We start from the raw sequence: 27,440 nt of genomic DNA, 5'->3' as shown, positions 1-27,440 counted from the left end.
AATCACTCGTCTTCTCTTTGTCAGTTTTTGCCAGTCGCGCCACCATCGTTGTCGTCGTCGTCGTCGTTCGTTATTGCTTTTGTTGCCTCCGTCAGAATTGTGTGTGTGTGTGTGTATTTGTGTGTATTTATGTCTCCAGCAGTCCAACAACCAACAAGGGTGCGGGGGGTGTAAAATGGCATCCGGATCCGGTTTTGCCAGGGGAGAAACACACAGGGACGGGGGGAGCAAAAACCCCGCCCGGTGCGGAATAGTTTTGTCAAGGTGTTTCTTTCGTTTTCTTTCCTTCCGTCAAGTGGCGGTGGAGGCGTTGGTTGTATGTATATTTGCAAGTGTTAGGGCACTTTTGTGCTCCCTGTTGTTGTGCCGTTTGTAATTTGCGGAAGCGTAAATAGTTACTTAGTTTTGCATTTTCACTGTAAATGATTGTGAAAGAAATGGGATAACAAAATAATACCATGGCTGTTGTGTTGGGTGATGTAATTTAAACACAATTTTATGCATTTTTTGTCTTTTTTTGCTTTTTTTGAAACATTTATTCGACAATTCTACTATGTTTTTAACGTGCCCTTTATTTAAAATATGAAACCATTCTTCATGCACTGCAAACAACATTAGCTTGCATACCTTCAGGCGCTAAACTTTCAAACATGTTAACAAAAGACTTTGATCTTTCTTTTCGTTTCTCCACTCTGTCTACATCATCAAATTAGTAGTTCCCTTTAGTGAGTGGAGTTGATAATTGTTCCAAAATACAAATAAATCAACACTTTCTATCCAACCGTTCATAAGCAGCTCACAGAAGTCAACCAAGGTGGTGTCATCGTCGTAAAAGCAAGCCCGTTCGTTTATCATTCAACCACGTCAAATAGCAAAACCGCTGCAACCTTTTGAGCCATTTAATTGCTCCCCTCCCAGTCAGACCCATCATCATTAATTAGTGGCACTCGAAGCGAAATCTTCCAAAAAAAGAGATACTTTAACTGCCACCGTATCTCGTGTTTCAGTGCCAACGTCAGTGATTAGTATTTTCGCACTTGCATATATTTTGCAGTGGTGACGCACCGGTAACCGTGACCCGTGACGAATAGTTTTGATGATTCGCGAGGATAAGAGGGGGCTTTTTTTTAATATGCTTTCCAAACTCAGGAAGTCGGTAGTTATCGGTGTTCAACGGCGTGACTGGTTGTGCCTTTTGTGCCTTACAGTTGAGCAGCTGGGTCCAATCTTAGCTGCTTCAGCAACCAATTAGCACTCCTAAACGACAGTGTCACTCCTTTGTTGCTGTGTCGACTCTGTAAAAGTGAAAGTAAATGCCTGCGATGATCGGAAAAGTGATAGCAAAGAGCCACTAAAATAACAAGTAACAACACGTATTTTATAATCTCAATCTATATTAACAGCTAACAGTTTCCCCATGCACTAGGGAACTGGATCAACACTGGAAGCTCGCTTTTATACAATTTCTATTACACTAAAGCTAATGTCACGCAACGACGCAGTTCTTAAGAATTATTGGGGAAAGGAAGAACACAATAAATACAGCGCCACTGTTTTCGGGCGGGTCAATATCGCTAGAATATCCGCTTCGAGGAGGATGCAAATGATGCAAAAAGTAGGATCAGAATTGTAGTGAACCTCCCCACCCTCCCGTTATCACTGCTCGCCCGCGATCGAGCACTGGCCTTGGCCAGATTGAGCGGGTACTTGTAGTTGTACTGTGCGTTGTACTGCCGCTTGACCGCCTCCAGATCGGCCGGCAGCGGTACGCACTGCGTGTCGAGGAAGTTGATCGCACCGTCGCTCGATTTGGCCAGCACGCACAGCTCCAGCTGGGGATCGCCCTGCGGCACAATGTCCGTCCCATCGATCGCAAGCGATCGACTGCTGTACGCTACCGTCCGCTCGACAATGATCCTGTTCGCACGGTCGCGAATGTACACGTAAAAGTCGGCCACATCGGACGAGGCGGCAACGTACCAGTTCACAACCAGCTGTCCGCGGAAGCTGTGGGGAAAAAGACAAATTGTTGACAACACGCTTTGTCGATAACAAGATCACCTCTCTTCCCTCCACTCAACACTTACTAAGCAATCTCACGGAACCGTAGATCCGGTAGCGGACGGAAGGCGTCATCTTCAACAGCCGGAACACACGCCAACAGCTCATCGGACACGTTGTACAGCCGCTCGCCGGCAAGCGAACCGGGTCCAGCACACTCCAGCTCCCGGTAAAGCCCCCCGATCGAGGGCAGCAACCGGAGATGGTGGAACAGTGGTCGCATGTAGCAATCACACTGCAGCGGATTGGCGCCTAACGCCACCGTCAGGTTGGAAACCTTCATACGCCTCACCAACTCCGGCTCGAAGCGGGTCAGCTCGTTGGAGCGTAGATCCAGCAGCGTAAGATTGCTCAGCTTCAGCAACGCATCGTACGACGCGTTGTTCAGCTTGTTGTGCTGCAGATGGAGGGTGGTGAAGTTGACCGGCATTCGGAAGACTTCGTTCTCCAGCTTGGTCAGCTCGTTGTAGGACAGGTCGAGCGTTCGCAGTGATGTCAAGTTGCCCAGCACGTTCGGGCGAATGTCTTTGATATTGTTGTGGGAAAGGTTCAAGTGATGGACGGTACCGGTGCCGACCTTAAGGTCGCCCGTAACGATCGACATCGTGTTGTAGCTTAGATCGACCGATCGCAAACGATAGGGAATGTACGGATCGGAGGGGAACGTCTTTCTAGTGACGAAACTAAACCGATTGTGGCTTAAATTGAGCTGAAATGATAGAGCATATTAGAAGACCATTCTATTATTTTCAACACCTCCTAACTCACCTCATCCAGGCTGAGACAGTCGTCCAGCAAACCGTGCGTCTTGTTGTCGATCGTGGTGAGCAGATTGTGCGACAGATCGAGCCGGCGTAACGAAACCAACCCAAAAAAGGCACCGTTCGGAACGGACCGTAGCACGTTGCTGGACATGTTGAGGGTCAGCAGCTGCAGCAGCCCATCGAACGCCCGGTCGGCTACCGTTTCCAACCCATTGTCCGTTAGCTGCAGCTCGAACAGGATGGGCAATCGTCCAAACGCTCCCTTCGGCAGCTCGGAGATGTTGTTGTGCGCGAGGTACAGGTACTGCATGGTCCCTAGGTCGGAGAAGCTATCCTTCGGTACGGTGGAGATCCCGTTCGACACGAGATGCAAGCGCTGCAGGGTTAGCAGCCCCGCGAAGCTGCCCCGGGCAAGATTATTGCCCAACCGATTGTGGCTCAGATCGAGCCCGAGCAGCGAGTTCATGGTGGGCCAGGTTTTCTCCGGTATTTCCGCTATTTCGTTGTGCGAGAGATTGAGCTCGTTCAGCGAGATCGGTATCTGGAACACCTTCTCCAGCTTGTTGTGCTGCATGTGCAGGAAGCGCAGACCGGTCGTTTTGGCCAGCGCGCCTCGCGTAATGTCCCGCAGGCGGTTGTAGCTGAGATCGAGCTCGAGCAGCGTTGGCAGTGTGCCGAACGTGGACGGGCCAATCTTTTCGAGCGCATTGTGGCTCAGGTTGAGGTTGCGCAGGGAGAGCAGGTTCTGAAAGACGGCATTGTAGATGTGCGAGATGTTGTTGTGCGACACGTCGATCGTGTGCAGTTCGTACAGCTTCGGGAAGGTGTTTTTCGGTATCTCGACGAGATTGTTGTACGAAACGTTCAGGATCTTCAGCCCGGTCATGTTCGAGAGGGGCAGCTGCGTCATGTTGGTGAGCAGATTGTGCGTGACGATCCACTCCGTCGCGTAGGTCGTCTCGTCGAAGGCGGTCCGGGGGATGGCGCGGATCAGATTGTGGGACAGATCGAGCACGGTCATGTTCGCACAGTTGATGAACGATTTCGGCTCGATCGTTTCCAGCCGGTTGTGGGAAATGTTGATGTGCGTTAGGTAGAGGTCTTTGAAGGCGTCCTTCTGGATTTCCGTTATTTCATTCTCCGCCAGATCGATCAACTGAAAGCAAGAGGACGGCAAGAGGCGTTATAGGTTGTTAGGCAGCAGAAGTTACTTGTTTGCTTTTGGACCCTCAACCTACCTCAACATAGTTCAGCTGGAAGAACATCTGAAAGTCAACCTTCTTGATGCGATTGCGCGCCAAATCGATCGTACCGATGCGCGTCACCGAACCGAACGTTCCCCGTCCGACATCGCTGATCATGTTGTCGCTCAGGTAGAGTCGTCGCAAAAAGCGCATCCCGCGGAAGGTGTTGGCATCGATCTTCCGAATAGCATTGGCGGCCATATTTACCACACGTAGCACCGTATTACGGGCAAATGTTCCTCTGGGGAGGGGAAGAAGAAAGAAATATCGTGTTATACAGGGCATGAGTGTTGGAGGGGAATTCTGTAGCTCCTTGCAAAGTACCTAGTAATTTCCGTGAGCGCATTATTGGACACATTGCACCAGGTCATCTTGGTCAGGTCGGACACGTGCGTCGCGTCCAACTTCGTGAGATTGTTGAAGCTCAGATCCAGTATCTCCACTTCGCGCATCCCCTTGAACTGTCCCTTCTTAAGCGTCCCCAGCTGATTGCCATGCAGATCGAGCGTTTTCACTTTCTTCAAGCTCTGGGGAAGATATGTTTTATTGCTTTTATGGCTCCCCGTTTACATGTTTCCTTCTTCCAACTCTTACCCCAAATATGTCCGCCGCAAGCTCTGTCAGTGGTCCGTTCACTAGGTGCAGCTTCTCCAGACTGCCCTCGAACTGTGCCCCTGCGAAGGACCCTTTCGCCAGCAGCTCGATCTTATGTCCATCGATGTTGAGTACCTTCAGGAGGCCTAGGATTTTGAGTGCTTCGGTGGGGAATTGTGTCATCTCCGTGTGGACAAGATGTAGCTCCTGCAGGGTGTCGTTGATGCCGTAGAACGCATGATCCGCTATGCTGGCCAGCGGTGTGTCGGTCAGATGCAGATGCTTTACCTGCAATCGGTGGAGCAGTGTTCCGAAGAGGTTCTCTAAAGGAAGGAAGAGTTGTTGGGGGTTAATTGGTGCTAATTATAGTGCTGTATTCTCGAGAATGAAGATAATCAATGGTTGAGTTACGCCCAACGTCCTTCGACTCATAAACACAGGAAGACACAAACGATACCACGAAAGAGAGAGCCATAAAGGAGAGATTCTCAAGTAGTTAAAAAACAGTATTAAAAATGCCAACATTTGTAACGGATGAAATCGGAAGGGTGTGGCCATATTTTACCAACAAGTAAATGGCCTGTCAGCCCTTTTTTCTATTTTTATGAAAGCGTTTAGTAGTAGAGTAAGTTGTCACTGCGGCGCTTTACGATCCGTGTCCGTGAACGTAAACATGACATATTTTTTTTCGCTTTTCTGCAGCGAGCGGAAGCTCCCCGTGACCGGATGATCCGGTCAATCGAGCGCGTCAACAGAAGGGCCACAGACTTGTCACACTCGAGCGACTCGGCGACCTGCTTGAGTTGGGTTTGTCGGCGCTCTAGCCCTTTGCCAGGGAGCTCCCTTTCGTTAAGCCTCTGACCTGTGAGTAAACTGGCTAGATCGCAACCGAAATGAAGTGGAGGGAGAAATTTTGGACTACCCCGCTCCCCCCCGCCATTCATTTTAATTTGAAATCCAAAACGAAACTAAACCACAGTTTTATCTGTCGGTCCGTATGGATGAAATACACAAACAAGTGTCCGGGGCGATGTTGCAGACATGTGATTTGAATTTGCATTCTTAATTCTTCGCCGGAAGTATGCATACATTATAACAGGCAGACGCGGTGGAGGGGCTATGCGTTTGGAGAGGGGGGGGGAGAGGTGTCACCTACATGCAAAACCAAACTTTCTAATTTAGCTGACAGATCGTTTGATTTGGGAAGCTGATAAGATGCTTGGTGTTAGTTTTATATTTCTTACTGAAAGGGCGTTTTTTCTACTAATAATTTTAAAAAAAAGTGAAGCCTTATTTTACCTGTGCTCATTCCCCATAGACAAAGAAAAGAGCTTATTGTATGCTTGTTAGGAAAGTACGAGCTGCAGTGGAAAACCGAAACAGCCACAAACACGCTCTTGCTCCACATTTTGCTTCGCTTGCTTCGACTGACGAGGTCTCGGGTAACGGCTTTCCAGGCTCAGGTTGTGGCTGTTGCCATGGGTACTATTTTTGTTTTCTTTTATTTATTTCTTCCCACCGAAAAGCACCGATTGCTTTCAGCTGTTGCGGTACAAAGCATAAGTGTGGTGTAGTGTGGGGGATAGTAGTGAAATGTATTAAAACAATTACGGCAACAAACACACTCTGATGATGATGATTGTTTGCTGCATCCTACACCCCTTCGCGTGGGCTAGTACTTGTGCTCGATTCATACGAGCACGAGCATTAGGACAAAGTGGACACAAAAAAGCATCCAAACAGGGAATTGGAAACGGAGATGGAAATGAACAAATTGTGTGAGTTTGTGTGTACATGGGCTTTAGGTTTAGAGTCATTTCCTCTAACAGATGATCTTGTTACGTTTACTTTAAATGGGAAAGCTGGAGAAAAATGAACCACGTATCAATGGGAAAAGGGAGACTATTTTCTCTCACAATTTCGATTTCTTGATCATGTTGATTAAAGGCAACTATGAAGTTCCAGGGTCAGTCTCAGTTTGATGCACAGAAAAAAATCACATAAAATTCCAAAAAAACCGAAAGGTTTGTGCAGCCAACCTTAGACGATTTACGAGCCAGCCGTGTCATGTGTATCTCCACACGGACTCCTTAATTCGTTACCTTAATTTTTGCCAAATTTTGCTTCCATCCCTCGTGCTTCGCGGGCAAAGGTGTGTTGTGAGGTGCGATGAGCCTGTGTTTTAAGTGTGACCTCGCGAAGATCGCGCTTTTTATCTCCGCACACAACAAGCACACATTACGGCGAAAAGCGAGAAAACAATAGCAATATTGCTGTACATTACGCAGCAAAGAAGATAAGAGGAAGACAAAAACACATATAAAACGAAAGATAACGAGCAACAATGATGATCGTATGGAGAGCAGCACACACAAGCAAATGGATTTGCTGCTGTGAAGTAATTGGATTGAATTGCATTTGTGCAAATGCACTCCTTTGTCTCTCTTTCGGCTGGCCTGGTTTTGTGGCAAAATTTGCAGATTATGCATGAGTTCGGGTGATTGCCAAACAACATGGCCTCCAATACTTACTGATTTTGCATCGCTGCAGGCGAAGCTGAACGATCGGTACGTTCATGCTGGCCAGATTGATGAACGCCACCGAGAGGCTGGCCAGGTTGGAGTTTTCGCACTGTATGAATATGCCATCGTCCGTGCCTTGGGTGCAGATGCAGGGATAGATAAGCTTCGTCCTTCGAGGTGCATTGGGAAAAGATTTGGCAGAAAAGCTTATGAGTTTAGTATCGCTACTACTCACCAGATGGCACTAATTGTGTGTACCATTGAAAGGATGGTAATTTTTAAGGCCGGGCTACATTGATCGTACTCCTGAGTGTAATTTTTGTGAACGCGTACGCCATCTAGCGGCGGTGGGTCGAAGCTAGAGGCTGGTATAATTTATCTGTCAAAAAGTGTTTTGGGTCCAGGAGGCTATAATTTTACCCAATGATGGAAAGATGTTGGAAGATGGGGAAAAATGTTGCCTAGCGCTTTGTATGAATGACGATTTATCCACCAACAACAATTAACGGCCTATTTTGTTGCAATTTATGGACGTTTATAAACATTTCATACGGCATACAAGTAGCCTGCTCGAAACTTGATGAGACACCAAGTATGAATAATTTTGACACATAAATTATACCGACATCTAGCTTGCGCTGGTCGTCGCCAGATGCGCTAGTGAAAATAAAAATTACACTTGCGAGTACGATCAATGTAGCCCGGCCTTTAGGGGGCAATTACGAAATGGATTAGCGTGTTGTAATTTGATGTTGTAACAACCCAAAAAAAATGTCATTATGTTCTACAGTACAGGGTATATTTGCATGTGAATGAAACAATACATGTTTTTTTCTACCTCCTCTATTCTTGTACTTACTTTTCCGGGCATTTGTATTTCGGTCCAGGTGGTATGTACTCGGCGTGGGCGCTCGGTGGACACACCGACACCCACCCTATCGTAAGCAGTACAACAAAACCCAACCCATTCACTAGCCGGGCGCCACGTTTCTGTTTCATTGTTCTGTGCGCGACCATTTACAGCTTTACTTAGGGCTTTTTTCTCTCGTTTCTCTCGTTAAACGGTTCAGTCACACTGTAAATCAATCCAGCTGCACGGCATTCACCGTCGTGTATCTCACGGCAACAACTGCCGTGCAAACCGCAAAACTTGCTGGTAGAACAACACCGTGTTGGGTTGGGTGCGGACACATTATTCGCTGACCTTGACGTGCATGTTGACGCCCTCCCCCTCTGGAGCCGGCTGGTGGTGAGGGTTTCGTCGCTTGTTCTCTTTTCCGGCTTTACCGATCACTTTACGTTGCTGTTGCTGAAACACACAGGCTGTACGAAACGGGAAAGTAAATGTACGGTTGTTCGAAGTGCTCTTAAAATAGTAGTTCTTTAGCCGGATGCGGTTGTGCACAGTCCGGCTTTTTTCTTCTTATTTTGCAACCCCCCCCCCCCTTCTTCTCAAGTCTTCAAATCGGCGATCATGTTCGTTCCCATTCGTGTGGCACAACGCCGTAGCGAATGTTTACGATCGCAAAACAATCAACAATTTTGTGGACCCTTATATTGTGTGAAATCTTTTTTTTTCTTTGCAAAGGAAATGACATTTCGTTTCTCTGACGGTGATTTGTGTCTCATTCAAAGGATGATTGATTTTCTACGATCGGAACCGAAGCAAATGAGCCAAAAATAATTGCCGTTCACCGGCGATGGCTTTCATGGTTCCGTTGCAAGCTTCGTTAAAGACAGAAAAAATGGCAAAAAAAATCAGCATTTTATGTGTGTGTGGCACGTGTTTATCAACTAAAATGTGTTGCTGAAGTCTAAGGCTCTCTTAGACTCTCTTGAAATTCCATAATGCTGTTCAGCAGTTGTTTGTCATAGTCATGAAAAACGCCCATGTTTACATGATAGAAACCTTAACAAATCAAATTAAGTTTCCCTCCATTGCCACTAAGGGTAACTTTCTACACTTCAAGCTCTCTGTCATCAAGTGCAGATCAATTATCGTTTCCCTTTAGAAAAAAAAACCGGCCACCTTGTCTGAACCAGTCCCCAGTCAATGGCTGCCAGGGGTTTGCCCGATACCGGTCCCTTCACTATCGATCCACTTCACTACACGGCCGAAGAGGAATCTGCACCGATCGATCATAGCCGATATCATCCTTCACGCTCATCGGACCCATCCTTCGCGGGTTCGTCGCTTTATCGCACGTTTACGCTCGCGCAAATCTTTCGTATCAAACCGCCGTTTCACTTTCCTATATCAATCGCAATTCGCTTAACAGTGGGGCCACACATAATCACACACGTGCCTCCCGGTGTTGTTGTTTAATTAATTCAATACAGACCCACACACACACACAAATACTAGTGGATCATTTAACTGGAACGCCTTCGGATTCGGGGTGCAGAAGCAGCACCCCTTTCCATAATGAGGGTGTGTGGTACATTTCTCACATCACAGATCACGGGCCGCAAAAAGGAGGATATTCACGCACGACTACGTTTTGCACGTGGACCATTTTTTTTTCTCTCCTCCGCTTCTCTTTCTCCGTTTGCGAATCAATTTCACCACGAAAAGCCTAATGGAGTTTATTTTACGATTACGGTACGGTATGGATTTACATGACGCCAGGGCATTATTGTTTATGCACACACGCACACACACACATGCACACACTGGGCTAAGAGAGACCGCTTTACTTGTTACGATCATTGCGCCCCGCCATCACATCCACGGGGTGGTGGCGTGCGACGGAAACTTTATCAAGGCTGCAGCCAAACCAAATGTCACGAAATGCCAGGCAAGTAAATCGAGGCGGTGGTTCGATTGTGTTATGAGCTTCTTTTCGGATTTGTTTGGAGTGACACTCATTAGCACGTATTCCGGGCACGAATCGGCACCAAACACTGGTCGGCTTGCGGACGCATAATTTGGCACTATTTTCGATCCGTGTCAGTAAGTCAATTGATCAATCTGGTTACGGCATTAGATCTGTACCTATGCAATTCGTGCAATTCGTGACACATTTCAACTGGTTTTATGCAATCAACACTCTAGTACACTCTCATTTCTTGATAAATTCTTAATTATTGAGATTACTTTATTCGCTATGATATACGTACAATGCACTACAAACGATCACTTGATCTGCACAGCCACTTTATTCTCCCAAATGCTGCTGTAAAGCAATCCGAACCGAATGAATGTGAAAGTATGACTAAACCAGTCGACGATCGTATTTGATCGTACATGGGACTGGTGCGTGTTTTTTTCTTTCTTTCTTTCATCCCCTCCTTCTGCAGCTGTTCGTAGCAGCACAAAGTATGCTGTTGGCATTTTGTTGCGAACGAGCATAACAAAAGGGAAAGAGATGAATGTCCCACACTGGGGTTGTTCGTGCAAATTTGACAGGTAATGTTAAAAATATTATTTTTGATGTATGTATCGCATCGAAAAATAAATAAAAATAAGTTTCGTGGAAATTATTTGAGGAAGAATATTGAGAAAGTCCACGAAATTGCTCAATTGAATAAAACCAAGGTTTGTAAAGAGTGTCGAGCAAAACAGAGGGACCGCTCGAACTGCTCGAAAAACAGCTCGCCTGCACGTGTTGTTTACATCAGAGATGTCAAAGCGAGATTTGTGGTTTGTAATATTTCGATTAAATGTTTTAAATAATATTTCTTTTCTATTTCAGCTTTAATATGGTGTTTCAAGAAGTATGTTATATGTTGCCACTGAATCGTGAAATAAAGAGTAAATTATTTATAAAATTATACGCATCCTTTAAAATTTGTAGTTCGCCACCCCTGTCCGACCGGCACGAAACGTCAAAACGTTGTTTACAACCGAGCACGTTCTGGCTGTGCGTTGCATTTCGTTGCAAAAAATCAGTAAAATTTCGTGAAAACACACACATTTCCCACTCCTGACTTGTGCTGAACTGCAAACGAACCTTTCCCACCGCCAGCACGATGCATGGCGAGGAGAAACACTGGAAGGAAGAGGGCAAAAACTACAAGAAAGTGCAACGTGCCCTAGAGGTTCGAAAGGGGAAAACACACACACACACACACGCTTGCATCATGCAAATCCTCGCAACGTGCTCTAAGTGTAACCTTCTGCTTGTAATTCTCTTTGGCAGGAAAAATGGAAACTGGTGCCGGCGTTCCTGCAGGTGAAGGGGTTGGTAAAGCAGCACATCGACTCGTTCAACTACTTCATCAACGTGGACATCAAGAAGATTGTGCAGGCCAACCAGGAGGTAAAGAGTGATGCCGATCCGTGCTTCTACCTCAAGTACCTGAACGTACACGTCGGCAAGCCGGATGTGGAGGAGGGTTTCAACAACACGAAATCCACCACACCGCACGAATGCCGGCTGCGGGACATGACCTACTCGGCACCGATCACCGTCGACATTGAGTACACCCGCGGCACGCAGCGTGTCGTGCGGAACGGGCTGCTCATCGGCCGTATGCCCATAATGCTGCGCTCGTCCAACTGTGTGCTGACGGGCAAATCGGACTACCAGCTGTCGAAGGTGAACGAGTGTCCGATGGATCCGGGCGGTTACTTTATCATCCGCGGCACGGAGAAGGTAATTCTCATCCAGGAGCAGCTGAGCTGGAACAAAATGATCACGGAGGATTACAACGGCGTGATCCAGTGTCAGGTGACGAGCTCGACGCACGAGAAGAAATCGCGCACCATCCTGCTGACGAAGCACGGCCGGTACTATCTGAAGCACAACTCCATGACGGAGGAAATCCCGGTCGCGATCATACTGAAGGCGATGGGCATTGCGTCGGATCAGGAGATTATGCAGCTCGTCGGTATCGATCCGGAGACGCAGAAGCGCTTCGCACCGTCGCTGCTGGAAGCGGCCAACCATAAGGTGTTTACGCAGCAGCGTGCGTTGGAGTATATGGGGTCGAAGTTGATTGCGAAACGGTTCACAACGGCAGCAACGAAGTATAAAACGACCGCCGATGAGGCACGCGATCTACTTGCCACTACGATCCTGGCGCACGTGCCCGTACCGAGCTTTAACTTTCAGGTGAAAGCGATCTACGTGGCGCTGATGATACGCCGCGTGATGGCGGCCGAGCTAGATCGCAGTGCGGTGGACGATCGGGACTACTACGGCAACAAGCGGCTGGAGTTGGCCGGCTCGCTGCTTTCGCTGATGTTTGAGGATCTGTTCAAGCGGTTCAACTGGGAGCTGAAGATGATTGCGGACAAGAACATTCCGAAGATAAAGGCAGCCCAGTTCGATGTGGGAAAGCACATGAGGGAGGCGCTGATTACAGCCGGCCTGGAAACGGCCATCTCGACGGGCAACTGGACGATCAAGCGGTTCAAGATGGAGCGGGCGGGCGTTACGCAGGTGCTGTCGCGGCTCAGCTACATCTCCGCCCTCGGCATGATGACGCGCGTCAACTCCCAGTTCGAGAAGACGCGCAAAGTGTCGGGGCCACGCTCGCTGCAGCCGAGCCAGTGGGGCATGCTGTGCCCTTCCGATACGCCCGAGGGTGAGGCGTGCGGGTTGGTGAAAAATCTCGCCCTCATGACGCACATCACGACGGAGGTGGACGAGGAACCGGTCATACGGTTGGCGTACAATGCGGGCGTGGAAGACATCCGCCTGCTGGGTGGTGAAACGATCAACAATCCGAAGGTGTTTATGGTGTTCATCAACGGTAACATATTGGGCGTGACGATCGCTTACCGGCGGCTGGTGGAGGTGTTCCGTATGATGCGCCGTCGTGGACTGATCGGTGCGTTCGTGTCGATTCATACGTCGTTCACGCAGCGCTGCGTTTACATTCACACCGACGGGGGAAGACTGTGCCGGCCGTACATTATCGTGCAGGCGGGGCGTCCGCTCGTGCTGCAGGAGCACCTCGAGCAGATGAAGCTTGGATTGCGCAAGTTCGATGACTTCCTGCACGATGGGCTGATCGAGTATTTGGACGTGAATGAGGAGAATGATTCATTCATCGCGTACCAGGAGCGTGACATTGATCCGGAAAAGACGACCCACTTGGAGATTGAACCGTTCACGCTGTTGGGGGTCTGTGCCGGGTTGGTACCGTACCCGCACCACAACCAGAGCCCCCGTAACACGTACCAGTGTGCAATGGGAAAGCAGGCGATGGGCATCATCGGCTACAATCAGAAGAACCGCATCGACACGCTGATGTACAATATCGTGTATCCGCAGAGTCCGATGGTACGATCGCGCACGATCGAACTGACGAATTTCGACAAGCTGCCGGCGGGCCAAAACGCAACCGTCGCCGTAATGAGCTACTCCGGGTACGACATTGAGGATGCGTTGATACTGAACAAAGCGTCGATCGACCGTGGGTACGGCCGGTGTCTCGTGTACAAGAACAGCAAGTGTACGATCAAGCGGTACAGCAACCAAACGTTCGATCGTATCATGGGCCCGATGAAGGATGGAGTGACTGGGAAGATAATCGCCAAGCATGAGTGTCTCGATACGGACGGTATCGTGTCGCCGGGCGAGCGGCTCACCTGCAAGCAAACGATGGTGAACAAGGAAATGCCGGCAGTGAAATCGAACAATCCGATCGAGCAGAAAGAATCCGGCCAACAGCCGATCGCGTACAGTGCGGTACCGGTGACGTACAAAGGCACCGAGCCGAGCTACGCCGAGCGGGTCCTCGTGTCGACCAACAATGAGGAAGAGTTCCTGGTCAAGATTCTGTTGCGTCAAACGCGCCGTCCGGAAATTGGCGACAAGTTTAGCTCCCGGCACGGGCAGAAAGGTGTGACGGGGCTGATTGTGGAGCAGGAAGACCTTCCCTTCAACGATTACGGCATGTCGCCGGACATGGTGATGAACCCGCACGGTTTCCCGTCCCGTATGACGGTCGGCAAAACGCTGGAGCTGCTGGGCAGTAAGGCGGGCGTGCTGGAGGGCAAATTTCACTACGGCACCGCGTTCGGCGGATCAAAGTGTTCGGATCTGCAGGACGAGCTGTTCAACCATGGGTTTAACTATCTCGGCAAGGATGTGTTTTACTCGGGCATTACGGGCGAACCGCTCGAGGTGTACATCTACTCGGGGCCAGTGTACTACCAGAAGCTGAAGCACATGGTGCAGGACAAGATGCATGCACGTGCCCGCGGGCCGAGGGCGGTACTGACGCGCCAACCGACGCAGGGTCGTAGCCGGGAGGGTGGCCTTCGGTTGGGTGAGATGGAGCGCGATTGTTTGATTTCGTACGGCGCTAGCATGCTGATTATGGAGCGGCTGATGATTTCGTCCGACGCGTTCGATGTGGATGTGTGCAATGTGTGCGGCCGGTTGGCTTACTCGTCCTGGTGTCACAACTGTCGCTCGTCGGCAAGCGTGTCGACGATTTCGATGCCGTACGCGTGCAAGCTGCTGTTCCAGGAGCTGACCAGCATGAACATTGTGCCGCGGTTGAAGTTGCAGAACTATTAGAATGGAAGGGAATTGTCGCTTTACGGCCGAAGATTAATGTTATAGAGTTTGAATAAAGAATGCAGCTTGATTATTACAGTTTAATTTTCTCAACTTGTTATGAGATTTTCACTACGAGAAGGTTCATATACATTCAGAACAACTCACATGTATTTTCGAAAATAAGCGAACGACCTCTGGGAGATTACTTTCCCTTCACGCTAAAGTACGTCTCGTCGATGTTTTTGCAGAACTGGTTCAGATTGCTGTACTTGTGAATGGTTAGTGCGAGCACGTTGTTCGGCAGCTTCATCGTGAAGATGCTGTACAGATGTCCAAACACGAGAGCGTCCAGTTCCGTGGGGCTAAAAGTAGAAAAAGCAATAAAATAAGACTCTGGAACATACCACAGGCCATGCGACTTACCTGTCCCCAAAGAAGTACCGCTTATCGCCCAACCGGCTGCTCAAATCCTGACACAGATGGTCCACCTCACCCATAATCGTGTCGATGCCCTCGTGCAGATAGTCCGCCATACGGAGTTGCCGCCGGACCGCACTCTCCTTGCGCCAGTTCTGCACGTGGTTGAGCGGGAAAGGGAACACGCACCCGTTGCGCTTCTTCGTCACCGTGTTGCGCACCTCCGGATCGATCCAGCTCACGTACTGCTCGGCCGTGGTGAACAGATGCTCCACCAGACAGTTGGTCGAGCGCATCTGGTCCTTCTCCTCGGGCGTGAGCGGCGCGCTGAGAGATTTGTTAAAGTTTTTCTCCAAAAACGTAACGATGTGGTCGAACTCGGCGTAGATAAAGTTTTCCACCCGCAGGACGGGCAGCTTGGTGCGTTTGCCGCCCGGCGACATGAACTCGGCGTTCGCCCGCTGCTCCAGCGCGACCGGCAGGTTGAGCATTTTCAGGTAGGTGCGTACCGCCAGGCAGCTCGCATTCTCTGCCAGCAGGATCTGTTCCTCCTCGTACGGCTGGTACAGTACGGCATCGCGGGGCCAATCTTTCATGGCTGTATAGGGGATGGCGGTGGTGAGATCATCAAACAAAAGCTTCTCACACAACAGAGACGGACAACTTACCTGCGGTGGCCGTTTTTTGGTAAAAGTTCTCTATCGTTGAAGCCATTGGTTTGTGAGAGAAGGGTTGCTGCTAGCACCCAGCAGAAAGCACCAATGACGAACAGCACAAAATAAACAACAATCCTCAGCGCAAGTTATGTAAAAACTCTCGTCCGTGACTTTCACAGCACCAGCAGCAGAAGCGAGCAATCACAACAAAACGGCAACTGACAGCGCGAATCAAGGTTTATAGAGCTAACATGGGGGGTTGTGTTTGCAAAGATTGCTATGATGATGGTTGTTTTTCTTGGTGACCACGTGCCAGCTGTTCCGACCATGTGATTTCGCAGGCGGTTACATTTGAAATCAGAACAGGAAAGCAATCAATAATTTTCGTTTATTTTAAGCACCATTTACAAAATTTACATTCCCCGACGTTAAACAGACGCCAAACCTCGATCTGATCGAAGTTACGTACGCGTCCATATCCATTGAAGCAGCTTGGACGCACGTGTATACCCGTAGCTCAAGCTCCGCCAGCTCCGAGTGAATGAACGCTACGTAGCTCTGTATCCGCGTGTCGACCAGCAGAATCTGATCCCCCAAGGACAGGTAATACTGCCAAAGAGAAACCATATGAAACCATTGAAGGGATGTAAAATGTGAAAACGAAAACAACACTTACAAAATCAGTGCAAGCGGTTGAGCTGCAGATAGCGTTCATCTTCGTCGCACTACTGTCCGAGATGGCCGCACGTTCCAGTATCGGTCCGGCCACCGTTACCAGGTACTGCAGTGTGCTCAGTTCCGGCTCACCGCAGTGCAGCAGCTTGGCCACCGCCCGCGCCTCATCGAAGTACGAGTAGACGTAGCGCTTTAGGCAGAGGTAAAGGAACTGATGCCCCGAAGACGTTGCAGCATCCGTCAGCAAACCCGTAAGGCCAGCGGTTAGCTGGCTGTCGACCATTGTGCTGAAAGCTTCCATCTTCTCACTCACGGACGTGCCGATCAGCGCCAGCTTTGCGTTAATATCGCTTTTCTGCAACGCGTACAACTCGGCCAACTTCATCAGATACTGCCCCAGTGCGGTCGTCGCATCGAGGGAAGCGAGACGGGACTTTACGCGTCTTAAAGCACGATTGATTTGGGTTTGAAAGTTTTCCTGCGTGTCCACTATCGCACGGTTAAACACGTCCAGGAACAGGACGATGGTTGTGTTGGTCGGGTTGGCCCGTCCCGTCCTTTCGCTCGTGCCGGCCAGCACGCGCAACAGTTTGGCCGACACGTCGGTAAGTCCGTGTACGCTGGACTGCATGGTGTGTGTGATGGCGGCGGGATACTTTCCCGAGCGTTCGATTAGCGCTGTTGCATCAATATCTGATACGCGTTTCATGAAGTGAATCCTTTCCCGTCGGATCACATCCAGAGCGTCGTGTAGTGAAACGTTCGTTGCATTATCCGATGCGGATCGTTGAAGCATCTCTTCCAGCACCACTTCCGTGTGGTTCCACATGGCACCGGCATGGTCGAGCGCATGTCGAGAGTTGACCGTATCATCCAGCGCGTACACTGCCAGGTGTTTGATGAGTTCGTTCAGATGAAGGATAAAATCCGTTGTCAGGTAGAACGAAGGGTTGAGGCCGGATATGTCTTTGCCGCTTTTTTCATTCTCCTTACACAAAATTCCTTCCGTTTTCCAGAAAATCATTAAAACTAGCACAGAATAAACGCCTTTCGAGAACATCGTACTTCAGCGCACACTATTAACACACTGACACAACTGGGCTGCTGCGTGCAATCACTGTCACAGCCACGGAATCAATGTTCTTCACACATCGCAGTAACCATCGGGCAGTGCAGCTTTCACTTGCCGCACGGGAGCAGCCATTTTCACTTTCAGTTCAATTACTCTCCTCAAAGGTGATAACAGATGATCACCCCGGGGCGGCACAAAACGACCAGGTACGATAAGCGATTTGTTATATTTATCTTTTCAATAGGTAAACAACGGCGTAATGTGTGTTAGCACGTCTCGTTAAGTTCAAACTTCCGCATTGAGACGGGATGACCGTTTCGGATGTACTGCAGCACAGGTTTTGCCAGCCGAAATACACTACTCCACCACACACCAAACAACACACACACATGCATCATATTTCAAACGGTCTTCTAGCAATAAAACACCAACTCTATTTTCTTTTTCATTTACAGTATTTTTGTGTGTGTCTGGGTGTATGTTTTCAAATGGGAAGCTGGCCTCCAGATTCTTACGAAACAGGACAGCTACATTACATTGGATTTTTTGTGTAGTGTTTTTCCGTTTTTTTCTAGTGATGGTTTTCAAGTTTTACAGCACACACTCAATGGAACGCGCGATGTCTCGTGTCTTTGAAGACGACTCCCCCTCCTAGAAACCACCGGTACATCTCGCGTATTTTAAATGCAAAAATATAGTTCTGAATGTATAGATGAATGTTGGGTGAGTATGTTTTTCTTCTCTTTTTTGTTGGTTTGATTGCATTTTACGTTTGGCCCTCTTCTTGCAACTACTACAAACATAATGCATCCCCACGTACTCTGGGGAGGGGATGTATGTCTAGGGAAGTGTTAGAGCGAGCGATATACACACCGCAAAGCTAGTATACACAAACGACGGGCGCACTTGATATTATTAACTTCTTGCAAGGGGCACGCACGCAGCCAAACATTAAACTTTCTTGTAGGATGATGAAATACTAATCACTCCCGCTGGGAGTTGTTTTTCCACTGACACTTGCTGTCTCTCTCTGTCCGGTACAAAATGAATCTTCGCACATGGTCTTGTTGCTTGCTTGCTTGCTTGGTTTTTTACAAATCCCATCCTTTAAGGGTGGAACAACATGCCCCCTTGCACGAGGGTTCTAATCTAGTAGGCTTGTGTGCTTTGTGTATGTATGTGAGTGTGTGTTGATCTTATGGAATGTTTTTCCCCCTACTACTTGTTTTACACTTAGTATGCTTTCCTCCCCCTTCTGTCTACTCCATGGTCTCTACTCCGGTGTGATCGCATTGGACACTTTTACTGCGCTACTCCAGTGCTCAAACCAAACCGATAAAGCTTGGAACCAAATTCAAAAAAGGGATTTGTTTGTTTGCTTGCATGTTTGGTAAACATATTAATACAATTTGCCTTTTTTTGCAACCTAGCATCCTTTTCTCGTGGACGCTGTGGGTCGTTGCTTCATTCGATCGATTATTTCCCATTCTTTTCCCACTCTACTTTTGATGCAGTGCAAGATAATGAATTTCACGTATTGTGAATAAAAAGTAAGGACGCGGGAGAGTGGTGTTCTTCCCAAACATCTTATCTTAACAGAAAATTGCTTATACAAGAAACCTAACACGAGTAGGAGGGAAGGGCTTTGAACAGCGAGTCCCAGACACATGCCTCAAAACACGCAAGATCGAACTCGTTTATGGTTGTTCCTTCACACGTGTTTTGTTTGCTCTGCCGTGTGTGTTCCTCACTTGCCTGTTACCTTTTCTATGCTCAAAACTACACTTCTTTGTTCTACTCGTCTGTGCCCCCATTGGACATCGTATGTTCATTCCTTTTCTGTGTTTACGTCTTATCACAACATCATTTCTCTTCAGTAAGAACAAACAAAAAAGGACCAGTATGATGTGAAGGATAGTTTTGTTAATGGTTCTTAACGTACTACGATACATTTTATCAACTCCTGTGTTTCGCGTTCCCTTTTCGCCCTTTATCTCATTCCCCGTTACCCGTTACCATTTTTTTTAAATTCTGATCCCCTACCCAACCCAACTCCATCGACTCCAACGCTACAATATAACATGTCTTTTATGACTTTTACAGCTTACTCCCCTCCCTTTACAATCCTATACGAGAAATGTGTGTGTTTGCTGTCGCTTTTCGGGTGTGTGTAGTGTTTGTGTGTAGTATTTTTTACTTCCTTTGTAATCCATTATCATTGTTCATAGCTGAGAGCGCTGCTATACGACAATCGCAACACAAACAAACTTGAATTTAGTTAATATACCTTTTGAAAACAGCAGCACTTGCAAGAAGGGAGGGACAGAGCGAGAGTAAAGCGTTGAAGGGGGGATGGCAGATAGGGGGGAGTGGTAGGCGAGTAATATTTAGCACTATCACAACAACACGCTAACAAACCTATCGGCCTAGTCTTACACTATCATTTCACTGAGAAACAAAATGGAAACCGTAAAACGTCCTGACAAAGTGGACGAAAGTGAAAAGAATACGAACGGAAAGCACAAACTAAAGAAAGCAATAGATCCGCGCAATACTTATACGCAACTGCCACATTCATATAGTAGTTAATTAGCATAAGGGTTCGTTAATTTCAGCGCCCCAAAACACGGCATAAATTTAGATTTAAAACTGCTAATCCGAAGAATAATACAGACAGTACTTTAAAAACTAAAAACATACTTAATTAATGTAACTTAAACGTTTTGTTTCTTACGATGCTCTTACTGTTGCTGCTGCTGCTTCTTCTTTTGACTGTGTCCTTACCGGTCCCTACAAGTGTTGAGCTAAGTATACTACCATCTATCCGCTAATCAAATGAAAAAATGGCGCCGATGGTGTGTGTGTGTGTTCTGTACAGTGTATAGCTTTTGTTTTAATTGTTTACTTGCGACACCTCACCACACAACTCACTTGGCACCCATGTTTTGAAGACAATCTGCGCTGCTGTGTTGCGTTGTGTACGTCCTGTATGTTCAGTATGTATGTCCACTTTTTTCATTATTTTGTGTTTTTTCTCTCTTTTTCTCTCTCTCTTCACTATAACAGCAACAATGAACACAGCCTTATTAGCTACTACTGCTCCTTACGATCTCCGTCCTTTTATATGCTTGGGCTTTTTGTTTCTGTGTGTGTGTTCATCATATCAATTCACTGCCTGATTTGAATGATTGCAGTAGAAAAAAAGATGCTCGTCCCCAGCTATATTCCTTTGTATGCGATTTTACCCCGCCAGCCAGCACTTGTTCGGCACATTCGCGCATGCCAAAGTGCTCGCTGGGAAGGAAGAGTGTGTGGGACTGGGCGGAGGATACAACACCACCGGGAAGGGTGTGGGACATCTTTGCATCTTTTTGTTTTAATTATTACTTTATAACCTTTCCTTTTTGTTTGTTCTATTTCCGCACTGCCTGCCTGCTTTAGTAGTTTCCCATTTCGCACGTTTCGGCCAGCTTTGGATGCAGCTCCTTAAACACCTTCGACACGTACGAACACTTGGCGTGTAGGCCACCGCCGGGCGGTAGGTCGGGAATATCCTCGCGGGCCAGCTCCTTCAGCAGTGCGCCGTACTCGATCGAGCTCATCTCGCCCAGTATCTGCTCGATGCGGGCCCGCAGGTGCTGCTCTAGCTCTTCCTCGCGCTTCTGCGCCTCCTCCGAGACGGGCGGCGCGCCCGGAAATGCGATGATGATGATGCTCATGTTGTCCCGGCTGCCCTTGTGCAGGCAGGTGTCGATCACCTGGTTCGCCACGTCCACCAGGTTGTCGGACACCTCCAGCCGGTTGTGCACGAACTGGCACAGCTCCTCGTTGCTCATCACGTCCCAGACGCCGTCGCAGGCGAGCACCAGAAACTCGTCGGCCGGTTCCCGGTCGCGGCAGAATATCTCCGGCTCGGGCGACACGAGCTGCTCGCACTGGCCCAGGTTCGCCACCTTCTTGTAGTCGTAGTCGCCGAGCGCCCGGCTCACCGCGAGGCTGCCGTTCACGCGCTGCACCATGACGGAGCCGCCCGCGTTCTGGATGCGCTCCTTCTCGCCCGGCAGGATCGGCTTGTGGTCCTGGGTGGTGAAGATGGGCTGGGCGTTCTGGCAGAGGACGGCGCGCGAATCGCCACAGTTCGCTATGTACAGGTGCTGGCCGGAGATGAACGCGCAGACGGCGGTCGTGCCGGACTTGTCCAGCCCGGACGCCAGCTCGGGGATGGCGCGCATCGACTCGTCCAGCTGCAGGAAGCCGGTGTGTATGCCCTTGGTGATGTCATTGTTGCCGAACTCGGTCGTCGTGATGATGCGCTGCAGCAGGTTGGCCGCACAGTGCTTGGCCACGTTGTCGCCCGCGTGCCCATCGAACACGGCGAAGTAGTTCCAGTCGTCCAGGCTGTCGCCCAGCCCGGTTTTGGCGTGGTAGGCATCCTCCATCTCGCACCGCCAGCCCTGCATCGAGCCGACGCCGTACCGCAGCCCATTGCCCTCGCCGTGCTCGTTGTGCTTGGAGGTCATTGGCTTCTCCAGAAAGGCACCCATCGTTCTCGGCTATCTCGGTAATAAGCTACGGGATTTTTTGGTTTTTTTGCGACACGCTTCAGACCCACGGCCGGTGGAGAGATTGCCTGCGTGTGACGGTAGAGATCGAAGCCGTCCGTCACTTTCCCAACTGTTCCAAATGAGCAAAGTAATGAGAAGAGTAAGAAAAGGGAAGGTTCGCCTCGTGGTACGGAAGGTTTCTAACTTACCTTCTCTGAGGCGAATGGTTATAGCGCTCCCGGATGATGATGATGTTGTTGAATTTATCAGTTAACAGTTTAATGTGAAACGATTATCTCTACGTTCTGAAAAGCAAGATAAAAAGAAACAAAATTAGATAACGATAACATAACATAATAACGGATTTAAGCAACCACAAGCAACTCATGGTCGTGTGCTTGCGCGAGGAGAGGATAAGGTATATGTCGTAACGTTTTGCTACATATTGCTACCGTTGGTAAAAATAGAAATGATCTCATTTGCGATAACTTCATTCCTGACCGCTGCTGATATTTAATTGACCACCTTTTAAATACTGAGAACGACACAGCATCACACGTATGCTACTTATTTCCGGCTTTTGATACGCCTTTGGTAGCGATTTTTAAAATACAAATTTTGTCACGATCTGCAAAAAGGAAGTCAAGTCAAGATCGAACCGATGCGAAGTAATTCTATCCACTGGTGCATGACTCAACGGACACTCCAACAGGAGGCATGATGGCATGCGCTCCTTTTAGATACAAAATTATTGACCGGAACACCATTGTTTGAAAGCTCGCCGATAGGTCAGGATGGCAGCAGACTAAAGGGGAAAATCGAACTAAAGGTCAAAAGCTTCCTCCCAACGGTCTCCCAACACCGGCCCTCCCCTTACCAGCACAAATTACCCCATCGGAAGCGGAAGCAAATTTCGTTTGCGCCACTGGCCCATTTTGCATATGCCACATGCAGCAGAAGCAGCAGCAAGCCAAACCGCGCCATCCCATACAGTGTGTGTGTCCAGGATTGGATGTGGTTTGGGTGGAGCAGAGGATGGAAAGGAAACTGGAGCCTCCATGCCAATAGAGACCGGAGCGAACGGCGCACACTGCTCAACCCGAAAGCGTCACCATGTTTGCACACAATTTAATTAAAATTCACCATCCAAGCCTTCACCCCCACCATAATTTCCTCTGATATCTCGTGTGCGCTTTTACTTTATCACTAAAAATAGTGTGACGGGAAAAAGATGCGAAACAGCGTGCACACACACACACACACACATCGTTGCGGCGGCTCTAGGGGCTCTCTCTATCGATATGCTTCAGAAAAGCAAAACATTACATGGGATGGGGAGAGTAACACAGACGAAGCAGGCGGCGACGGCAGCACATTGCTCATGGCTTGCTTCTTCTTTTATTTTGCATTACCCTTCCCCGCTCGCACTGGGGATCCCCGACGCTACACAATTGGGTTCCGCGCGCGATGGTCATTGTTAAATCATTTAAAATAGATTATTTTTAAATTGTTCGCGTACGCGCGCAATACCATTTTGCGCCCCGACAGATTTATATGAATGTGCGCGCGGTTGGGGGCCCGAGCAGTTAAACAGTTTTTCCCTCGCTCGCGGTGCGTCTCTAAGGTGGCGGTTGGCTGTTTAGAAACCCGGGGCACAAATTCCTCCTGCATTTTGTCTGAGTGCTTAGTGACAGTGTTCGTCTGACGGACATTCAATGGCGATTGTGAGGTGGCCTATGCACCACATTCCATAGGCGCACATTCTCCGGGCTGGTGCTGCTGCACCCATTCCGTTGCTGTGTGTGTGCGATGCCATATTTCTTACAGGCGCCTCCAGAAAGGATTATTCCTCACTGCTATCGATGACTCCTCATCGGCAATCGATGCGCCTATTCATATGATATAAACGCACGCACACACGCCACATGGACACAATCTATCACACATCGTTCATTCTTCGTCCTTGTCCGTGTTGACGGACTTGGGGTCGAACGGAACCAGAGCAGCTGTAGCAGAAACAGCAGAACGTTCTTCCGGGTGTCGCCTATATCCCTTTGCTTTCAAGTGGCTGTGTGGCTCTTTTGTCGCCGGACGTATAATGTCAGCACACAGATCCACCACCGCCACCAGTGGTGTATCTAGTAGTTGGCCTTTTGCCGGGCATCTTTTATGAATCAAATGGGTCTGTCGTCCCCCTTTCAAGGCTCTGTCTCTTTTTCTCTCTTTCGCTCTCTCTCCCCCATCGTGCCGGACAACTAGGACGACGACGAGGACGTGCGACAGGACTGCTGCTGCTGCTGCTGTGTATGAATGAAACGCTTTCCGCGTGACCTATTTTTCGCCGTGACTGCGCGCTGCTCCCCCGCTCAAACAACGCTCATTGATGCTCTTCTATCAGTGGCTGCGATTCTGCGTTTAAAGCCCTCCTTGCGTCAGCAGGTTAGCATGAATTACCTTTCCTGCAACAACAACAACCAAAAAAAGAAGCAAAAAGAAAGAAAGATACAAGAGACGCTATAAAGTGTAGGGAATTTGCAAATTCAAAACTCCTTTTGCTGTCCCCACATTTGCATATCGGCTGCAATGCACACAAGCACACACACAGTTTCCGATGAGTAAGGGCACACAAACAAAACACACCGACACTCGCACACATACACACACAACACACACGCGTTTACATGTTGTTTCGAGTTGAACGCGCGCGCGATTCTGCTGCCATCGATTGTATGAGTCACAAGCAGCGAGCGCCTCCGGTCACTTGTGCACCATGCACTTGGCGAAACGTAAACGAGCATTTGCATCGGTTTGGAAAATTCATGTTACAACAGGCTACCCACCTACCACCCTTCCACCATTCCACCCCCTCCCCCCATCCGTCCTACCTTCACGCCAACAAACAGTGGAGGGGAAATCCAATCGCTCACGGAAAATGAATCAACCTGTGGGCGAGGAAACAAAGCGACGTCGTTGTTAGGGCGCCCGCAAGAGGGAAGGGCGTGAGAAGGAAGGGAAGGGACACATAAATCGGTCGCTATGGAATCGAAATAAACCTGCCTCTCCGCCTGCCTTGTTCTCCCTGCTGCATTTATGATGTGTCCTTTATTTAGGGTAAATCGGACAAGTCTCGACGGGTGGTGGAACCGAAAAAAGGACTTCAATACTCCATTTATTGAGGGCACAGCATTTTAAAACAAGCTTTGCAAGCTTTACTGCAATGTAACGATATTTTTCTTGCTTCTAATTGGACTCGAGCCGAAATGTGCAACTGAAAGCTGATTCTTGTGAGTCGCTCCGTACCCCTCCGTAGCAATGATACAAAGTTTCAATATCGAGCCAAAGTTTTCGAAACCTCTGTGCGTACATGCCGCAGTGTGTTCTCTGGGGCACACGATGCTGATGTATCGTGGGAGAAGGAGGGGGTGGAGAAAGAGTACTTATTTTAATTACCTTCGGAGCTCAGAACACAGTTTCGAGTCGAAGGAGAGGCCGAATGACACGGCCCGGTACGGTCCGAGGTCCAGCAAAACTGACAAGATTGCAATCACCACATGTGACTACTTAGTAATCAAAGGTGTATTGAGGGTAGTGGTCCTTGGCATCGGAAGGACGTAAGCCTCATGACAGCAGTAAATTGCAGTTGTCGTCCTTTTCATCTGATAGTTCTCCACCTTCAAAATTCACCCCCTTCGACTCCCGGGGGTGGGTTAGAAGAGAGAGAGAGAGCCTGTTTGGAACACAAAAGTTTGCCGAAAATTAGCGAGCTGGCTCCCGTGCGATGCACACCTACCTGTGATTACTTATCGGTGCAGCAACCCCGCCTAGTCCGCGCTGTAATCCGCGCCTTCGCTTCCGGGTGTGCCTTTCCGTTGCGACGATCTTGCGGAACAACCGGGACAAGCTTAAGCTACGCCGATGGCCACAATTCATTCGGAGCAGACGACGCGGAGTGGAAGGTGGGCCTGTGTGCTTTAGCCGCGCAACGCGCACATTATTCTACAACTACGGGACGGACGGACGGTCCACCGGTGTGCGGTATGATGCAGCAGCTTGCCTTGCGACCGCTCGCTGTAATTACAACGCTGACCGACCAACGATGACGCGAGAGGGGTCGTTAAGTTTGACCCAATGTGTGACACACACACGCGCGTGCAGCCTTATTGCAAGCCAGCGAGCCAGCACAGCTTGCTGCCCCCCTTGTGATGGGTGTAATGGGGTGGTGGTGTGATTGCAAAACTCCGCGCGCGCGACACTGAGGGCCAAACAAAACAAAACTAAAACGCGACTAAACGCACGCACACACACACATTGACGCACGGGCGCACACACACTCACATACACAGCATTCAGCACTCGTTACTCATGGCACAGTTGCGGACGACAGGTAGAGCGCGTTTCAGCTGCACATCATCACCGTCATCACAGCATCAGCTCGCCTCATTGATCCCTAGCAGCCACTCCGTCCTTCGTGTGGTGTCACGGGGATCGTCGTATGCTTATCCTGTTTCGCTCCAAATGCGTGTATGCTTTTTTCACACTTTCGGCGATGGAGTTCTGAGATGGACCCGCGTTCACACAAGCCTACAGGGTCTTGTATTTATCTCGCACGATGCTCTTGCTTTTTGCGCATTCAGTCGTGGGCTTTATCATCGAGACGGGATTGGTTATCGAAGGCTATTTTCTGTATGCGTTTAACAGTGTCTTCTTCGTTTTTTTTGTTATAGCCTGCACGCGGGGTACTGCCAACCTGTTCGTCTCCTCCAGGTGTGCTTTCACGGCTCGCGCTGCTACCTGTTTGACGCCCAGTGCATCGGTGTCCTCGCACCAGCAAGCTTGAGGGCCACGGTGCGTGCCTTTTGTGCCCTTCCGGCCGTGCTTCGGAATACACTTTACAGCCCGCACAAGGAGCAAATGCGTGTGCGTGTGTGGTATTGTTCAATCTAGAAGTATCGCCCGTGTCACCATCACCACAGGCACAGAGCGTAGTGTAGCGCCGCAATCCAGGAGCTCCTTGTGTTCGATCCTGCCAATGGAAGCCGGTGTGCTTGCTGCCTGTTCGCAGTGGAATTTGTAGCGTGCAGCCCGTTGCCACCGTGTCGTCCTTTCTTTGGGGTAAGGGGATTACAATCCGATCGCGGGGGAACACTTCTTATCCGTCGCACAGTTTTGTCGCGATACGCGAGCAGAGTGTGTTGTAAGTTTGCAAAGTCCACGGAACGCGCACAATTTCGTAGGCTACGCGCTGTCAGAAAAAAATGACAGTTGAAGAAAAAACGGCAGTTGACAGCGCGGAGCGCCGCCAGAATTGTCCATTGTTGCCATCTCGCTTGCGCATTCAAACGTCTTACGTCTGACGTATGCGTGGATTTGAAAATGAACGGTCGGTGGAAAACCGTTGCCGAATAACATTTGATTGGCTTTGTTCAACGTT

General features: G+C 49.0%; 5 protein-coding genes and 1 long non-coding RNA gene across 10 annotated transcripts; 2 read left to right on the top strand and 4 right to left on the bottom strand.

The window, feature by feature from the left end:
• Positions 1 to 1,357: 1,357 nt before the first annotated feature.
• On the bottom strand, positions 1,358 to 10,469 carry LOC120904989 (chaoptin). 2 transcript variants are annotated; one of them, XM_040315589.1, is made up of 9 exons: positions 10,283 to 10,469; positions 8,045 to 8,508; positions 7,195 to 7,355; positions 4,664 to 4,986; positions 4,394 to 4,596; positions 4,064 to 4,310; positions 2,830 to 3,981; positions 2,088 to 2,770; positions 1,358 to 2,007 (listed from the first exon to the last, which is right to left on the bottom strand). In XM_040315589.1, exons 2-9 carry the CDS (start codon positions 8,200 to 8,202, stop codon positions 1,575 to 1,577), a joined length of 3,360 nt encoding a protein of 1,119 aa, XP_040171523.1. In that variant the 5' UTR covers positions 8,203 to 8,508; positions 10,283 to 10,469; the 3' UTR covers positions 1,358 to 1,574. The 2 variants fall into 2 exon arrangements, with proteins under 2 accessions (XP_040171523.1, XP_040171522.1); XM_040315588.1 differs by having other exon boundaries at positions 10,306 to 10,469.
• Positions 10,470 to 11,005: 536 nt separating this feature from the next.
• On the top strand, positions 11,006 to 14,747 carry LOC120904988 (DNA-directed RNA polymerase III subunit RPC2). Its single transcript, XM_040315587.1, has 2 exons — positions 11,006 to 11,226; positions 11,328 to 14,747. The coding sequence occupies exons 1-2, from the start codon at positions 11,158 to 11,160 to the stop codon at positions 14,661 to 14,663; spliced, it is 3,405 nt and encodes a 1,134-aa protein (XP_040171521.1). The 5' UTR covers positions 11,006 to 11,157; the 3' UTR covers positions 14,664 to 14,747.
• Positions 14,208 to 15,940, bottom strand: LOC120904992 (metaxin-2). Of its 3 annotated transcripts, none has more exons than XM_040315595.1 (4): positions 15,731 to 15,940; positions 15,069 to 15,660; positions 14,811 to 15,007; positions 14,208 to 14,728 (listed from the first exon to the last, which is right to left on the bottom strand). In XM_040315595.1, exons 1-3 carry the CDS (start codon positions 15,774 to 15,776, stop codon positions 14,848 to 14,850), a joined length of 798 nt encoding a protein of 265 aa, XP_040171529.1. In that variant the 5' UTR covers positions 15,777 to 15,940; the 3' UTR covers positions 14,208 to 14,728; positions 14,811 to 14,847. The 3 variants fall into 3 exon arrangements, with proteins under 3 accessions (XP_040171529.1, XP_040171531.1, XP_040171528.1); XM_040315597.1 differs by having other exon boundaries at positions 14,208 to 14,681; XM_040315594.1 differs by lacking the exon at positions 14,208 to 14,728 and having other exon boundaries at positions 14,792 to 15,007.
• Positions 15,941 to 16,089: 149 nt separating this feature from the next.
• On the bottom strand, positions 16,090 to 17,508 carry LOC120904990. Its single transcript, XM_040315590.1, has 2 exons — positions 16,395 to 17,508; positions 16,090 to 16,327 (listed from the first exon to the last, which is right to left on the bottom strand). The coding sequence occupies exons 1-2, from the start codon at positions 17,451 to 17,453 to the stop codon at positions 16,112 to 16,114; spliced, it is 1,275 nt and encodes a 424-aa protein (XP_040171524.1). The 5' UTR covers positions 17,454 to 17,508; the 3' UTR covers positions 16,090 to 16,111.
• A 76-nt stretch (positions 17,509 to 17,584) lies between these two features.
• On the top strand, positions 17,585 to 18,182 carry LOC120904993. Its single transcript, XR_005739847.1, has 2 exons — positions 17,585 to 17,671; positions 17,921 to 18,182. It is a non-coding gene; the product is annotated as an uncharacterized LOC120904993 (long non-coding RNA).
• On the bottom strand, positions 17,865 to 27,269 carry LOC120904991 (protein phosphatase 1B). Of its 2 annotated transcripts, none has more exons than XM_040315592.1 (3): positions 25,800 to 27,269; positions 22,219 to 22,314; positions 17,865 to 22,139 (listed from the first exon to the last, which is right to left on the bottom strand). In XM_040315592.1, exon 3 carries the CDS (start codon positions 22,007 to 22,009, stop codon positions 20,903 to 20,905), a length of 1,107 nt encoding a protein of 368 aa, XP_040171526.1. In that variant the 5' UTR covers positions 22,010 to 22,139; positions 22,219 to 22,314; positions 25,800 to 27,269; the 3' UTR covers positions 17,865 to 20,902. The 2 variants fall into 2 exon arrangements, with proteins under 2 accessions (XP_040171526.1, XP_040171527.1); XM_040315593.1 differs by lacking the exon at positions 25,800 to 27,269 and adding an exon at positions 25,460 to 25,749.
• Positions 27,270 to 27,440: the final 171 nt, after the last annotated feature.

The sequence above is a fragment of the Anopheles arabiensis genome, chromosome 3 (genome assembly GCF_016920715.1).
Source record: "Anopheles arabiensis isolate DONGOLA chromosome 3, AaraD3, whole genome shotgun sequence".
NCBI lineage: Eukaryota > Metazoa > Arthropoda > Insecta > Diptera > Culicidae > Anopheles > Anopheles arabiensis.
The sequence above is the reverse complement of the archived record's forward strand: the minus strand, read 5'-3'. Positions and strand labels throughout refer to the sequence as shown.